The sequence below is a fragment of the Semicossyphus pulcher genome, unplaced genomic scaffold (assembly GCF_022749685.1).
Source record: "Semicossyphus pulcher isolate SPU_LCO1_2020_fin unplaced genomic scaffold, fSemPul1.0.p SCAF_4, whole genome shotgun sequence".
NCBI classification, from domain to species: domain Eukaryota; kingdom Metazoa; phylum Chordata; class Actinopteri; order Labriformes; family Labridae; genus Semicossyphus; species Semicossyphus pulcher.
This window is the reverse complement of record NW_027211715.1, coordinates 23,101,398-23,118,068: the sequence shown is the minus strand read 5'-3', so window position 1 is coordinate 23,118,068 and position 16,671 is coordinate 23,101,398. Positions and strand designations below refer to the sequence as shown.

Sequence of the window (16,671 nt, the reverse complement as noted above, 5' to 3'; positions counted from 1 at the left end):
AGTGAGGAGAGAAAAAAGCAGAAGCCAAACAAGAACGGTGGAGTTTGGCGTGGACCGTCGTTTCTACACGAACCGACGACCACCGGCTGAGGGGAAGAATGCTTGAAAACAAGAGGGAGAGATTGAAAACCTTCCTCAGGAAGATCGACGAGAAGGCCATAGTGAGAATCAAGCACTTCATGAAAGAGAGGTGAGCGGAGTGAGTGTGTGGCTAGCTAGAATCGCTATCTGCCGGTGGGCTCCATCAACAGGGTGGATGCTAACGGTTAACAGTTATTTGATGACAGAAACCTCTCTAATAAGACTGCCTTGTTTTATTGCATGGTATTGTCGTTTTCATAGATAAAGAGACGATATGTTTTCGGAAATTATTGAGTGAAAAATTCGTCTTTCCGTCAGTGGGTATAGTATGCTAGCAGGCTAGCTAACTGCAGTTTAACAGTACAACAGTCATAGTGGCTTCTAAATAAAAGAAAACAGAAGGCCTTATCTTGGGCGAGTAGCTATTTTTACGATATTATTGTACATGAGCATAACCCGGAAAATCTTTACTGTGTTTGGCACAACCCTGGTTGTTGGCTTAGCTAACGTTAGTCATTGATTGAACTGCTGATAACCTCAGAGAAGCACCTGACATCGATGATCAAGCATGCTTTAAGATTTAGATTCTTGGACAAAATGCTTTCAATTGGTTTACTGTTAAAAAAAAATACTAATAATAATTCCGGTTGATTTGGGAATTATAATTAGCGACATATTTGGATGGGCTGGGACTGTTTAATTCATTGTTTGACTTTTCTTAGAATTAGATTAGTGCGGGGGGTTTCATGTATAACCTTTTTGCTTTTTCATATCAAACATTTTCCAAGAACACAATGATTGACCCACATTATTTGTAGGTAACACAATATTATTGTTATTGGTATCGGCAGATAATGGCTTGAAAACTACATATGCGCAGATATGTCATTTCCACCGAGAAAACAACGCTTTAATTATGCCTAAATGCTCGATGGTTCCCTTAATAAAGAAAAGAAAATGTTACATAAAATAAATATGGCATTTTGTACGTAACCTAATTTTAAATACTTTTCTTATGTTGGGAATGTGTACATTTTAAATTGTGTTATTTCTGCCAGTGGGCCTCTATGTTAAGAGTAGTCATGATATCAATTCCACTACAGGGGAGACTCGATGTTCTCTGCAATTAGGTGTGCCTAATATAGCTGTATTGCAATCAGCAAAAAGGGTTGGAAAATATGGGCTTATCAGATACAAAAAATTAAATATTGTGCATCCCTAATTATTTGTGTCTAGTAAGTGGTTAATCTAGTCCAGGCAGCGTATAAACAGCACTACATGTGTAAGAAGGAACAGCTAGTCCAGATCTGGTCACTTCCTAATCTCGCTGGGACTCCTTCTCAGAAAGCATGACTTCATCCACTTGCCTATGTGGGTTAGGGTGGCATCCCTTGTTGTCTCCGCCATGATCATGGATGATCCGGCCCTCTTGAGATCCAGAGCAGACCAGTCGGATAGAGGCTTATTTATGCCCAAGCACACGTATATTGTGTTTCCCCCTACCCCCCAGGGAAACCCACACGCATATATCACACATGGGACGAGCAAGTGTACGTTTTCTTAGAAAAGGCTATTTTTAGCTGCCTGAGTCGACCACAGGTGGTATATGGTGTTATATAAATGCTCTCTGGTTCTCGGTGTTAGTACTCCTCGTCCTCTGAGCTTTGCTGTTCACTTTCCTCCCCTTAGATAGCCATTTGCTGGAGTGCGAGGGCCCAGCCAATCAGACTGGGCCTCCCGGTTATCAGCATAGCTATGGTGTGTCTGTAGTATGGTATGTGGGGTGATTATCTGTTTCCACAACACACATACACACTGTATACGATAGTGTTGTGGCAGTGTCAGTGCGAAGGCTCCATCCGAAATAATTTTGTCCCTTCTAGTCTTCTTTATAGACTTATAACCACAGTGTGAAGGTGTTAAGGCAAAACACTGTTGAAAGATAGCTGAGTAGTTGAAGTTAGCAAACACACAACACCCTAACACTGAACGCCTCAGGTTTGCAGTGCATACAGCAGCAATATTTGAACAGCCTCGTTTCACTCAGGAAGAACCTGGTGTGGCTGCAAAGCTTGTTGAGATGGAGGATCCTGGAATAGGCTGGGTGGGGCAGCTTTGCAGGCGTTTCTGTTGGCTCCAGGAAGATGTTCCCAGGACACAGCCTCTGTGCCGCTTTGGGCAGGGAGGACCGTGTGTGTAGGTTGAAATTATGAGATGTGCTGCCGGGGTAGAGGAAAAGGCCAAGTTAGAGGACGGAAACCACATCTGCAAGGCTGTTTATTTCTAAATGAGAGGTTAGGTACCAACCAGCTGGTCTCGGTTGAAGTAATGTGTTGCCTCTGTCGGGGTAGTGCTAATGACAACCCCTCTGCCCTTGTCACAGGCCAAGAAAAAAGGCTATATTCTTCCCAGCTGTTTCACCTTTTGGTGCTCACAGTAGCCTGGTGAATTCCACCTAAAGCAGTCGCCATAGGTCAGTCTAAATTCAGACACATGGGGCTTTATGAAAGCTTATCTTCAAGCGGGAGTTGGAGGTTGTCAGTGTTGAATGACAGGATAACATTTGGTTTGATACTTTGCAGACAGAAGGTGCTTTCTTTGGTTGTAAATGACTGTGCAAGTCAGCTTTTTTTTAATGGTATCTTGATTTCAAGATAAACCTGGTGCTTTGGAGAGTGGGAACACTTAGTTCAGGTAGGCTGCTCATTGAAGGCAGGAAAAACGGCTTAAAAATGCAACACACTCTCCTAAGAAAAAGGGTCACCCTCAGTAGAGTCTGTCTCTACACTACACTACATGTTGTAACTGCCTTTCATACAATGCATACGACGTTTCCCCCCAAAAAGAATGCCATGTATGTCAGCTTTTGTACTCTACTACGTACTACGTGCATTGTGTTTGGCTGCACCATGAGAGAAAAACAGTTAAACCTAACTTAGCCCGAGCTTTAATATCTGTTTTGCACCCAAAATGGCTTTGGCACATGCTGCTCTTGTGAGAAGCCGAGGTCAACAAATTTTTTACTGCGAATGAAATACAAGCTTTCCTTGTCTACAGTAGAGTGGCCTACTTTCCTTTTAACAAATTTAAAGTCAGGTGGGATTTTCCAGCCTCAACCTCACCACACCACGACACCCGCCCCCCCCCCCCCCCCCCCCCCCCCCTTGCCCTGCCGCTCACATGCCCAGTCGCCTTGAAGAAAGACCCTCTGTGTGTGTGTGTGTTAGCACAGAGGAAGTAGAGAGCGATGCTGTGTGCGCCGGGGCTGCATGACTCCCCACTCAAACTCACAAATAGTTATTCTGCAACACATTCACACAGACACTCTGTTCCATTTGGCACACACACACGTATGCAGTTTTCCCGTAGACTGGGCCCTGGCAGGGCGCCACAGACTGCATGTTGCTTTGCCATGGCCACTGGCTCGCTTCCCTGCCCTTCCTGACTGCTCTATTGAAGCTCACACACATATGCACTGACACGCATGCATAGACGCATAGACGCATAATCCCTTTCAGTCCATCCAAGACTAAAATGTTGTTGTTGTTAATTCTCTCATTTTGCCGGTTTTGTGTTAGTTTGAACTGAACAGGGACAGTAGTTGTGGCACACTGTGCTAAAACTAGATTACCACAGATTAGGACTCTTGGACGCCGTGGTGTCTGAGTCAGTGTTCTGTTGTTGTTTGCAAATAAACTTCAACATCTTAACTGCCCTATTTGGCTCAAAAAGCACAGCTGCAACAATCTGCTGTTTCGCTCCTGAGTAAACAGCTTTGGATTGGACGGTTAGGAATCAGCAGTTCACATGACAAAACTTATCCACGCCTCTCCAGGAGATGGTGCCCTCACGCTATCGTCTGCAAATTCTCAGCTGATCTCATAGAGGTTATATGCTTGTTAAACTTTTTGTCGGGCTCACGTTATCCTCATGGGGCTCCTGTCGCTGCAGCAGCAACGCAGGCTGTGGGAAAGCTCGGGCATAAACATGCTATACAGAAGCAGTTTTGTCTTAAGGGCACCAGCACTGCGGACCAGCTGACGCAATGCTGACGTCTGCAGCACGACTTCTGGGATCATCTGTCTTATCTTGGGACAGCAAATGAAAGCATCCTAACTCCATTCCCTGGGGAGTTTTTTTTCTGCTTTCTGGAATGTCCCGCGCTGAAGCATGCCTCATTTTAAAGATCATAGTTTACGCAACTATCATAATCTATAAGAGTCTTTTCCTGCCATGCTTTATGTCATAAAAGGGCCAGTGTCTAGCCTGGTAAACATGCATTTTCCTTAGTGTTTCTACAGACAAACCACAGCAGCATTTCAAGTTTAACCACAGATAAAATCCATCAAACTGTCAGGAACTTATGCATATTAATATGAAAGTTTGTTGTCTAATTTTTATGAAAGGTGGAGTATTTTAGTGTTTTTTGGGGGCTGGAAATGAGATATCGTGAGAGGAGCTGTTGCATCTCCTCCACAGCATTGTGCTATCTTATCTGCACGTAAAATGGAAAGTAACAAACACAAAGGTAGAGTTGCTCATGGAAAAGCTCAGTGTGTTTACACAGGCAGTGTCTGTTGGTTTTATTGTGTGAGGTGAATGAGGAAGTATCGTTTTGACGTTGTGTTCACACTGTATTCAGAAGTTATCCAACTGGCCCGGCCAAAAAAAAAGCTCCTCCAGGACTCCATTTTGCTGCTTAAACACGTTGGCAGATCTGCTGCTGTCTAGGTGTCAGCATTGTGTAACTTTTGTAGTACTATCCGTTAAGAGAATTAGGAAGTGACCTCATGCAATCGGGGTAACGTAATAAATGAGTGGCCCATTGCACTGTTGAACCTCTGGCATTAAGGGAAAGCCTTGTAACATTTCAGTCCAACACTGATGTTTATTGTTGGTACACAGGACAAACGTGTTGTTTGTTTGTAGCGATCAGGAGGTTCACTGTGCCGTTTTCATCCTTGAGCTTAGTCGCAGGAAGTTTACATGGCAGGTGGTGGAGGTGAGGAGCGATATGTGCCGGCTAAATTAGGACTGATGTCACGAGTGCAGATGGACTTTATCAGTCTGCGTTTCCTGGGTGGTGAGGTCATAGGTACAGGAATACGAGATGATAGCAGCTCTTAGCTGAGGTTTGTGAATGAAATGAGTGCTACATTAAGAGCTCACTACATTAAACCATTGACTGTTCTGTTTTCCTTCCAGTGAAACAGAATGTGTAATGGCTCCATTAACATCAGACACAAAGAGCATGAGCTGAGTATTGTTATGCACATCACACAGGCTGCTTTCAAAGCCATCTCCTTGTTGTTATTGAGAGCGGGCTGTTGAAAGTTGTTGTTTGGCCGTCTAAACTGTGAAAAACCTGGCAATGCTTCTCTCACCCCCACCTTTCCAGAACCTACCCCCCTACTGTTACAGCTTTGTCCACGACAACTCATGCTAAGCCTCAAAAGGGACAAAGCTCGGGTGGGCATTTCAGGCTTTAACCCAAACTGGTTCTCATCCCAGCAGTGTGTTTTAGTCTCTATCTTCATGGTCTTTGCTGCTTTAATTGTTGCAGCGAGACCTTTACACTCGTCGGTGCTCGGGGTTGAAGTGCAAAAGGGCACTGCCTTACTCGTTCATTTGGCTGCCTCAACCAGCCGTGGCTGCAAGCTTTCAGAGATTGTGGAAAGCTTGAAGGGAAAACTCTTTTTGTCATGGAGAGAGGGAAAGGCTTGCCGAACCATTCTCGCGTCTCTGACGATCTGGGAAGGTAAGGGATGCAAACATATCCTGTTCCGTATTTCCGATTTAAGCTAGTTCTTGTCCAACTTTCTCCGATGAGGCTAGGCTGTCTTGAGCAAAAGTGTTGGCGAATTCTTGTGCTATGTTTTCAACTTTGTTTGTGTCAATTTCCCAATGACATGTGAAAGAAATATTGAATTTGTTGAACTTTTAGTCATACTTTCATCATGTGATCATCAGTCTCATCTCTCTCCCCTTTGATAAATGATTTAATTTGTGATCAACAGCCCGTTGCCCTGAAAAAGTTAATCTGATTTGCGATCCTCTGATTTGCGGTCCTCTGATTTGTGATCCTCTGTAATCCTAATAAAAAAACGTGGTAGCAAAGTAGTGGTCATGGGTCAGAGCTAATTACTATGAAAAGCCTGAGATCAAGCGATCTGTCTGGTCTCCTGAACTGATACCAAAACAAATGCAGATAAAAGAAATCAAACTGCTATGTTAACGACTAATCTCTATTACACATGACATGTCATCATGTGAATGAATCTCTGTGCTGTATTTTTTCCCCCCCGAGACAAATTGTTCTCTGCAGTTTATCCAGATAAACATGACCCGTGACCTCGTGCATGTCAATTATAATCGGCTGCTGCAGAGAATTTGATAAGCCTGTGTGCTCGGGCGGTTTAAAATGTCGGGCGTGCTGGGCTCAACATTGATTTTTGTCAGGTAGCGTGACACGGAGCTCCAACGAGGAAGTAGGTCAGAGGTCGAGGCCTTAATACACCCAATTCAGGTGGGCCAACTCCTGCTTTGTAAATACCAAGCGGTCAATAAGAAACGCCACTTAAACGCAGTACAAAGTTCAGTTTATAGTGCGTGTTTTCCACTTCGGTGATCTTCTGTTTACCTTTACTCTGCTTATTGTCACACAGTCGCTTAACTTTAATGGCTTTGGCCTTGAGCACTTTTATCAGGATGACTCAGTTTCCATTTAGAAGTTACATTATTGGTTTTTTGTTGGGTTTTTGTTCTGTCTTATGCCCATGATTTAAACAGCATAATTATAACAATTATATTACAACAATAGCCTTTCTGGTATAAAGACTAGACCTCTGCAAACATTACACACACTAGAAATGAGTAGCTTACTGTCGGACTGTTTATGTGTAATGACATGATTTCACTGAGGTTTAAAAATGCAGTATGGGTGCTTTTATTAGAATAACAAGGGGGCTTTTTTCTGGGGCAATATTACCAAAGAGTTTCAGTTTGTAAATATCCAGCATGTGTGGGAAATTAGGTTGAGTTTCCTTGATATACAGCAACGCATGCTGCTACTGGAACAGCTGAGAAGAGTTGCCCGCTTTCTGAGTGTTACAGGAAGTGGCTTCAACTCGACCATGGTAGTGTTTATGGTTAGTCCTGAGCAAATGAGGAAGTTGTTGAGAAATTCAAACATGATGGTCTTTTGGATAATGCATATTTTGCCCTGCCACAGTTGACCCCTGCCCGGTGGAAATAGGTCAGTTGAGCATGTTTGAACACAGACAAACACCTGGTCAATAGTTCAGCGCTGGTGCTCATGTTGTTTTCACTCACTCGCCTTTTTCTGTACACCAGTTATAGAAGCCGACTTTCCATAAAGATATATTTCTTAAAGTGTATCTTTCATAACAATAGTATAATGTTTGTTTCCAGGTTAGATACACAGTGCGTTTCAGCAAAGATCTGTGGTTAAAAAAGTGTTACAATTCATTATGTTTGCTGTATTTTGCATTGTAGCACCATTTTTGTACTTCGTCAAGGAAACACCATTTGCCTATAACAAAAAATATCTTCATCTTCAACATCTAGCATCTAAACTATGACTTAAAAACCGGTGTTTTAAAGAATGGCTACAATGTACCTTCCTCAAAAGGTTTTAGGCTATGTGTCAAAAAACAGGTTCTGTTGTAGAAGTTTAAACCTGTTTTTGCAGGTTTCGTTTTTTGACAAAAACGTGCTTGAGACCGTAAAATTGATTCCTCACTAAACATCAGAAGTTTTTTTTCCTTCTGATACAAGGTTAAGTGTTCCTGGTGAAGATCTTAAGTCAATAAAGACAAATTACAAAGTAGCAATCTAGCTGAGGCTGCATTTCATGTCCTCTATGACCTTTACTCCAATTACTCAGGTGACACTGTAAAAAGAAATGGTATGAGGCAATGGTTAGAAAAGAAAGTTACTCAAACTCTTCCCGAAGAAGACTTAAGCAGAGCAAAACCATACTGTAACTTATATTTATGTGCTTGTTGAAAGTTGTTGTCACTTTGTCAGATGTCTGTCCCCTTTGATTGACATTTAGAACATACTGAGTGAGGACAAGTGAGACTTTTGAGGTTGTGTTATTGTTTCTTTGTCTCCTTGGTACGATTCAGTGCCTGAGGGCAGACGCAGGTAATACACCACTCCTTTTTATAGGGCCGGTCTGAGCACCTCACAACTATTTTACATTCCCTCTCACACTTCAAAGCTCTGATCCCGCTTTGCCCCACCAGAACAAATCCCAACAAGACGAGGATTTGATAAATGGGATAAAGTTTGTCAGTGGAAGATTTTATGGGATAGGCCTTGTTTTCTCAAACATGTCTGTTCCTGTGCTGTGCTCCGTTGACTCTGTGTCTGTGAGAGAGATTGTGTGTGTGTACGTTTGTCTCTTTCATGCTTGTTTAGCTGTGGGGGGAGTGGTTAAGTTTGACGTCACGCACTACGGAGTGTCACACCATTCTCAACACAAACTGGCTTCCTCTTTACTGGTACATTCAATCTATAACACAGCAACAGCTTTTTCTGGTAGGACGAGGACCCGGACTTATTTAAAGGACAACTCCTCCTGGATTACAAATCTTTAACATTAAGAGGAAATAGGTTTATTGTTCCGCTTTTTCCCCTCTTTTTTTCTCTTTACTGCTGAGATTTGATGGCTTGAGGCCAGTCAGTACAGCTTTGAGATTATAGAGCGTCTTTTTTTCCCCATATAAGAAAAGGAAATGCCTACTGTCAGTAGGTATATAAGCTTCCGTTCATCAAAGAGATTTAAAGTAACCAGGTAAGATGCTCCTGCTGTTTGTCTTTAGTTGCTCTGTTCAGCTGAAGTTTCTTTGTTGTTTTTTAACAACTCAATAAAACAGCCAGCTTGTCTTGTGTCGACACAAATCTAAATCTGTGCATTGATATATGAGGGTGCTAGAGGGTATGCTGAATTTGTGTTGAGGTGAGTTTGAGGTGGTTTGTTCCTGGTCAAGGACAGGCCATGGCCTTTTTAATGAGCACATCAGCTGCAGTAAATCACGCAACCTTCCTTGATTTAAATGTTTACTGGAGTTGGTTATTGGCAGAGGGTTGTGCGTTTTAGAGCCTCTGCGTTCACGGAGCAGCTTGTAAAGCCAGGTGCTGGACTTGTACAGCAGCGGCGCTGACGCAACTTGTAACAATAAAGCTTTCTGGAAAAGGCTAACCTTTCCCATCACATCATAAAGATAAGCCCATTGTTTGTAGCCTTTTATTTTGGTAGGATTTGAATGATTTAGTTAATAAGATTACGCTTATAAGTCAGAGAATTCCAAAGCTGAGTTGATGTAAAGCCTTTTCATGTGCTGTTAAAAGCAGAGTACATGACTTGGCTAAATGATGAAACTCTGTAGAGTCCAGCAGAATTTGACAGGCATCGTCACAGTGTCTAATATGTGTGTTTCTACAGAGATCAGTGGGTGTTTTTTCTGGGACTTTTTGTGCTTCTACTTGTTGCATGCTGCAAGTTATCAAGCTGGGTTACACAAAGTTCCTGCTCCTACTCTTCAAAGAGAAATTCCCCAAGTGTCACATGATACAATTGTAAAGTAATAAAGAGCATGCAGCTAAAACTTTCTGTTTTTTTTGTCCCGTCTTATTTCAGCAGTTACCCGGTAGAGAGCAGCGGTGGCGGGCTGCCAGCCAAAGTGAAGAAAAGCAGGAGCAGCTTAAGCAATGGTAGCATCAAGAAGGTGGAGGCGAGGAAAGCCCTGAGCTTGGAGGCTGCCCAGCTCGAGATCCAGCAGCAGCACAAAACCCTCACCAGACAAGTAGCAATCAGGTGAGACTGATGGGAAATGAGTGGGAGTTGGGACAATGTCTTGGCCTCAGTTATTTCCATCTTCAAAAAGAGTGAGTGATGAATCTCGCAGATCCTGAAAGTCTTACAAGCTGTTGGGAGAATATAATTCCTCACTCTTGAAATACACAAAATTCCTGATTGGATGTAGAGGAGACTTGCCGTTACTGTGAAAACGCATCACAAGACCGAGGCTTACTCTCAGCGGCTGTTAAGTCGTGATGCACACATGACCGCACAGCCGTTGCAGACTGTGTTTTCACATGATTCGAATGTGTGGGGTAGATATGTGATATTAGTTGGTGTGATGAACAATCTTTACCTCAGCTGCTGCCCACATGACACTGTGGTTACCCGGTTAGTCTCCATAATTTTCCATAGGAACTTCAGCACAAACCAAAGTTCAGTTGATGAATTATTTAACAAATCAATTATTAGTTTTACGCTGTTAGGGTTGCATGAAAATAAAAGTCTTATTTAGCAGCTGTAGTGTGGTGTTTTAGTATATCAGAGGGGGTGAGACAAAGGCCATGGCAGTTAAGTTTGCAGCCATGTAGTGTCTGTAGCATAAACCTGCTGCAAAGCCACAGACTTCCTTTAAATTTACAAGTGTGCTCTTCCTCTCAGCAGGTCGCAGACATTCGATACTGACAGTAAAGGCTTTGAGAGGACGGAGGGCACCGGCACTCAAAGCGTAAGTCCACTTAAACTGAGAATCTACACAGAAATGGCTCATTTTTCAGAAGTGCTGATTTTGTTTCTATCTTTTGTCTCTTCAGAGTTTTATGAAGCACAACAAAACATTCCACAAATTGTTTCCAGACATTCCTAAGAGTGAAGACTTGATACACGGTAGGTACACATCACTGGAACGGAACGAATGACTCAATGAATGATTGAACCATGTGAAATCTAAAAGTACCTGTTCCCCTTTTTTTTCCCAGCATACATCTGTGCCCTGCAGAAAGAAGTGCCCTATCACGGTCGGCTGTACGTCACTGACACCCACGCCTGTTTCTACTCCTCAGTTCTGCTCAAGGACACTAAGGTGGGCCGTGACTCCCTTTTATTATGTTTTCTACTTTACCCAATAAGTGATGCATATATAATATGTCAAATGTGATTGTTTGTGTTTTTCTATTCAATGTGCTGAAATACCAAACTAACCTCTTCTGTTTGACTTTGTGCTCTTGCAGTTAGTTATTCCGATTTCCTGCATCCACATCGTGAAGAAGCAGAACACAGCTTTACTGGTACCAAATGCCTTGTCCATCCGCACCACAGAAGGAGACAAGGTCAGTGTCTCAGCTCAGACAGCATCTTAAATACACAGTTCATAAACCCAAACAGAATACTTTATATCTTGACATGTCTACGCTCAAATATAAACCTTACTAAACGTCATTGAACTCTGCTCTAGATCACATCTAATCAATGTCTAAGTGTATGTTATCGTTGAAGATTGCCAGCAGGTCACGTAACTAACTTTTTTTATTCCCTCTCATGTAGTTCCTGTTCGTGTCGCTGCGGAACAGAGAATCCTGTTATCAGCTGCTGCGCTCATTATGTCCTCAGATAGAGGTGAGTCGCTCCAGATATTTTAGACTTCTGCAAGGGTTAATTTGATACTTTTGTTTTGCAGTAACAAAGAGTGAAAACTGATCTTGCTTCATGTCCTGAACTGTGACTGTGAAAGTGCTGCAACAGTGGAAATTTGCTCATTGCAGAAACTGGGAAATCAATTGAATTTTACAATACAATGGAAAGAGGGCAGCAAGTTCAAAGTTCAAAAATACATTTTTTAACAAACAAACATTCCTCTCTGTTGCAGGATGGAAGCACAAATAGTAGCCCCGTCTTCTCCTCCGCTGAGAACAGCTTCGATAAGAGCAAACTAGTGGTAAGAACCCTTTTCTCAGTATTGCACAGTTTAAAATGTGTTTTACATTTTATCAAGGAGCACATAATGTCCTTACTTTGAAAACTCTCATAACACAGGATCATATTGCTGAACTATAGGATTAATGAGTTTGTGATCCCGTCTCTCTTTCTGACAGAACTCCAGCCAGTCCAGTCTGGACGACAGCTTCGACCAGTTCGATGGCTCCGAGTCACAATCTTTACTACAGGACCAGCCTCTGCACAGACCACACAGAGGTGAGGCGTCAACATCAGCTTATTGTGTATATTGAGCATGTTACACCTGTGCCTCTTATGGCATGTATGTTAGAGACATACAAACAGTGTTTCCAAGTAAGCCCAGTGCATTACGGTGTAAGAATCTTTTGTGTAAATAAAATCCTCAGCCATGCTTAGAAGCACAAAAAACCGTTGACAGATTTGATCCTAATGTCTGGTCTAACCAGTTGACACGCAAAGTGAAAGGTCTAATGGCAGGCTAACGTTGACTTCTCCCCCCCCACACCCTTCTTCCTCCTTCAGAGGCAGTGCCTACCGCTAACGGCTCGGCTTTCAGGAGCCTACACATGCAGCCAAGTGAAAGCTCATCCTCAGAGGAGCTGTCAGTATCAGGTAAGCAGCTGAGTCCTGGAAATGTCGACTGTGCTGTCCTAGTTTATTTATCATTTTTATAGCCGTTATTTAATGAACTTTAGATCTGCTATATAAAGTGCCACGTGTTTGAGCCCCAGATAGACAGATGCTATTGATAAAAAAAATGTGATTCTGAAGATGTATGTGTGGAAGTCTTTCATAGGCATAGTTTAGCCCACATAAAAACTTTAAATTAACCTCAACCTACCGTTAGATTGTTGATGTTCACGCTGTGCTCGCACTTCCTCCTCCAGGCTCAGGTGGATCGTGGGTTTGGAACGTGACAGAAAAGGCCAAGTCCCTGCTGGTTCAGAGAGAGGCCAGCACCCTTAACACCCTACTCTTCATTTACTTGATTTTGTGAGTAGCACTTCTTACTTCTGTTTGTCTCTTTTAATCCAGTACCTCATCTTCCTTTGTGCTGACATAAATCTGTCCATGTCACACCTGCCCTGCTGTAGAGCCAGGTGATCTGGCAGGATCTTATTACATTAAAGGAAGCTTGCCAACTTGCTTAGATAAGAATTTATTTTGGCAGAACACTTTAGTGTTATGCGAGTATGATATACCTATAAAGTTACCTCTATAAGGAAAGTCAAAATGCATTAAAGGCATTAATGTAAAATCTAGCTGTTTCTAACACGGTAAATTGTAACTCGTCATTTCTTGTGTATGTTACAGGGTTGTGCTGCTGCTGCTGTCTTCCGGCTACATTGGTTTACGCATCGTGGCCCTGGAGGAACAGCTGACATCCCTCGGGGCGCTGCCTGAGTTCACCTTACAGAGCGGGTAAGAAGTCTTTCTCTTTCGTTCTTTGTGGCTGTCTCTGTCCAAGTATTAAACTACAGTGACGCCACTTACAGAGCGGTTAGAAAGAGGTTTGCAAAGTCAGATCGAGCATCTACCGAGCACAGCATAGAAATTAAGTAAAGCCAGCTTTATTTCTGCACAGATATCTTTACACATTACACTCTCTGAGGTTACCGCTGTGTTCTTGGTAAGAGAGACAGAAGTTATCAGGGTGGCTCAAATTACAAGATCCACATAAACAGCTTTATTTATAACACAAGCTGAGGGAATATTCATGCCAATAGGAGGGAAGCCAACAAGCTGTTGCAATGTCTTTGGGTTTAAGGATATAGAAATCTAAATTCTTAGAATAGGTGTTTACTCTGTTGCATAATTGGCTTTGTTCTCTTTAAAGGAACAGGGCAGAGTAATTCCTGTTAAGGTGTAGCCTCGCTACACAGTAACTAAATATTTGGATTTTTGTAGGTGTGTTTTTCTTTCACTTGTGATTAGCCACTCTCAACTGGTTCCCTCCTGTCTTTTTCTAGGTACCGCCAAAACACATAACACTCAGCAACTGAAGGAGAGATCGGTTGACTCATGACTGGAGGATCATTATCGGCCTCTTCCAGCAGAACACAGCAGGAGAACTTTCACACACTCAAGACTGTGCTCCCGACACGGCCGGTGCTGTTGGCTGGAGGAAAGAAAACGGGCCAACATGTGCAATTTCAGAGACATTTTGTTAACTCGAAGGGCTATACTTCCTCCTAGTGCAGTAGACAAATGGACATGTCACGACTTAGTCCTACAGAGCCGAGCCAAAATGCATCCACACACACACTGCCTGGCTGCAGCGTGTCTGTCGTTCAAACCAAAGCCAAGCGGCTCTAACTTAGCAAAGGTGCCACACTCGCCAAGTTTGACTTTTCCTGACGGGAACTGTTCCACATCTCTGGATTTATGTCATCCATTGTCCTTCATATACGTACTCCCTGAGCATGCAGTCTGAACAGGGCTATACCAATCAGCATTAGACCACTGTAGGGCTTATTATTGCACCTCAACACCAGAGGAGTAGTGCTATGCATAGCCAAAGATGCACACAGTGCACGTCTTTTGCATGAGTGCACCAAGACTTTTTAGTGATTTTCTATCTCTGATTTACCCTTCAGTCTATCAGCGGTTTATACAAATGTGTCTCTTTCCTCAGCTCAGCATCTGTCGGGAACCTTTCTTCGAACGGTTCTCATCTGTCTAATCCACTGTGGGTTGAAATGAAGATCGCTGAAAATCTTAAAATCAGATCAGCCCCTCAGAGGCTCGACTTTCTCCTGAAGGTCTTTTTCCTTTCTCTCTTTCTCCAACCAGCATTGATCGCAGTATTACTTTCCTCGTCTTTGGCATGATTTAAATCAGTTTAATGATCAATGCTCCGAGGTTATTTTTCTGTGCAGTCTCAGCTGGACGAATGCATCATCAATGCACAAATATTTAGTACAATAGGAGGCGAGGAGGTGGTCTCAGAGGCATCAATAAGTGTTGGTGTACGGTGAGATGATTTTAAAAGTCTGTTGATGTCATGTCTACAAGGAAAAAGTACAAACCCTCTCTCTCTTTGACAGGCCTCGAGTGGCATTGCTAGACTTTTCAGGTTATTTAAAGTAGCACCAGTAATGTATTACTAATGTTCGTGCATGTGTCTGCAGAACGACACTCGACTGATACTGTATTTGCATTCTCACTCTAGTCACCCTCAGAGGAGATACGCTGGCACACTTGCTGTAAGGTCCAACATTTTCAACGGCAAAACAAGTGGTCCTGAAAAGAAATTTCAATATGCAACCGATTTATTATGCATGGCAAAAATGTAATTTATCTACGTGTGCGGTTTTTAAATGGAGCTTGATGTTTGTGGGGGGTAAATTGTAAGAAGAAAAAAGTAAACAAAAACAAAGATGTGAATGGAAGAACGGCTTAAGCGAGCCGGCGCACTTTAACAGATGTGTTGTGCCTGTCGCAATCTAAGACGCGTTGTTTTGGATTGAGAAGAAATGGCAAAGCTAGTGTTCTGTGGTATCTGATGGTGCTAAGACCTCTTTTTTTTTTTAATAGTTTCACTCAGGGGTGGTGGGCACTACCTGCCACGTGGTTTTAGGTTGTCATCTCCTCCTCTCATTTCAAAGTCTCGTGCGTGATGGGGTTCACATTTTGTACATCTTGGCTTTGGTGGATTTTTGAAACATCCCTTTGAGAAAGAACACGACTTTGATTGAGATTCACTCGACTTTACTAAGTTATGAAATTGTATACAGCCTCTTTTTCCCCTCTTCTGACCCTTTTTAAACTAACCTAACGATGCATATCCACACCACAGCTCAAAGATGAAACATCGCCCCTGTTGTGGAAGCTCTTGTTCACAAGGTGTAGCGTGTAGGTTTACTTTGACTACATCGTGTTTCAGGATGGTCTTATTCTCATGTTCGGCACAATTATTTGTCAACATGCCATATACAGTACTGTCAGTTTTCTAATCCCCCCACCAGGGGGCAGCACACACATTCACTGTCCTTGAATGGACTCAATGCAAGAATCTCAATGAAGAGGGCAGTATTTGTGTGGATTTGCACTATTCAAAGTGTTGTAAATAATTTTGTATCAATTGTTAATGTCCTTAATTCTACTATGGTCCTATATATATTTATTTGCATTCTGTGTAATTCAAAGTAGTCTCTGTGAGATGGCTTTGCTATTGTTGAAAATAAATCAAATGTTGCGAAGTAAATAACGTTTGTCTGCTATAATTTCTTACACAAGATGATCGAATGGATGAAAAATGAACTTGGTCAAGTAAAACTTCAGTAAAGTGGCAGGTACATTTGAAACAAGTGACAACAGAAAACACATATTTGCACCAATGTTTGTGCAGTAATACCTGTAGATGTACCATGTTTATCAAATCAGATAAGAGATTTTGGCATAACAAATGTTGCCCAGATTATCCAGGGTTTGACTGACTCTTCAATGTCTAAACTGTTTATAATCTAGACAATAAGATTTTGTTGATCTATATATTTAATGCAAACACTCGCTCACACTTCTCTCTGCATTTACAGCACTGACCTCATACAGTGAATACACTAATTTAGACACTTTCTAATGCTCAGTTGTGAGCTGAATAAATCTACAGTCACTTTGACTTCCAGATATTATCACCGTTATTTTAGCTTTGTTCCCTTATCCACACACATTGAGACAAAGGCCTCGTCTTCCAGCATTGTGCTTGTTGTTTGCTGCATTAGAGCTCCACCTAGTGGAGAATCTGTTGTGCACGTGTGGCAAAATAAAACTTTTAGAATGGACATTGCAATTCTGATTAGACACCC

At 42.4% G+C, this 16,671-nt stretch overlaps 1 protein-coding gene across 6 annotated transcripts; it reads left to right on the top strand.

Annotated features, from left to right (window-relative positions):
* LOC138607813 (GRAM domain-containing protein 2B) lies at positions 1-16,073 on the top strand. 6 transcript variants are annotated; one of them, XM_069680465.1, is made up of 13 exons: positions 1-190; positions 9,752-9,925; positions 10,574-10,637; positions 10,723-10,795; positions 10,888-10,991; positions 11,140-11,238; positions 11,453-11,524; positions 11,775-11,843; positions 12,001-12,100; positions 12,386-12,475; positions 12,751-12,856; positions 13,178-13,285; positions 13,834-16,073. In XM_069680465.1, exons 1-13 carry the CDS (start codon positions 99-101, stop codon positions 13,850-13,852), a joined length of 1,170 nt encoding a protein of 389 aa, XP_069536566.1. In that variant the 5' UTR covers positions 1-98; the 3' UTR covers positions 13,853-16,073. The 6 variants fall into 6 exon arrangements, with proteins under 6 accessions (XP_069536566.1, XP_069536564.1, XP_069536565.1 ...); XM_069680463.1 differs by having other exon boundaries at positions 10,571-10,637; XM_069680464.1 differs by having other exon boundaries at positions 9,749-9,925.
* Positions 16,074-16,671: the final 598 nt, after the last annotated feature.

Excerpts from the sequence above, each read along its gene's own strand:
- LOC138607813 (XM_069680462.1), top strand. The coding sequence starts at position 99 with ATGCTTGAAAACAAGAGGGAGAGATTGAAAACCTTCCTCAGGAAGATC. Across the intron at positions 11,844-12,000 it reads TCGATAAGAGCAAACTAGTG|AACTCCAGCCAGTCCAGTCT; the intron begins GTAAGAACCCTT and ends TCTTTCTGACAG. Across the intron at positions 12,101-12,385 it reads TCTGCACAGACCACACAGAG|AGGCAGTGCCTACCGCTAAC; the intron begins GTGAGGCGTCAA and ends TTCCTCCTTCAG.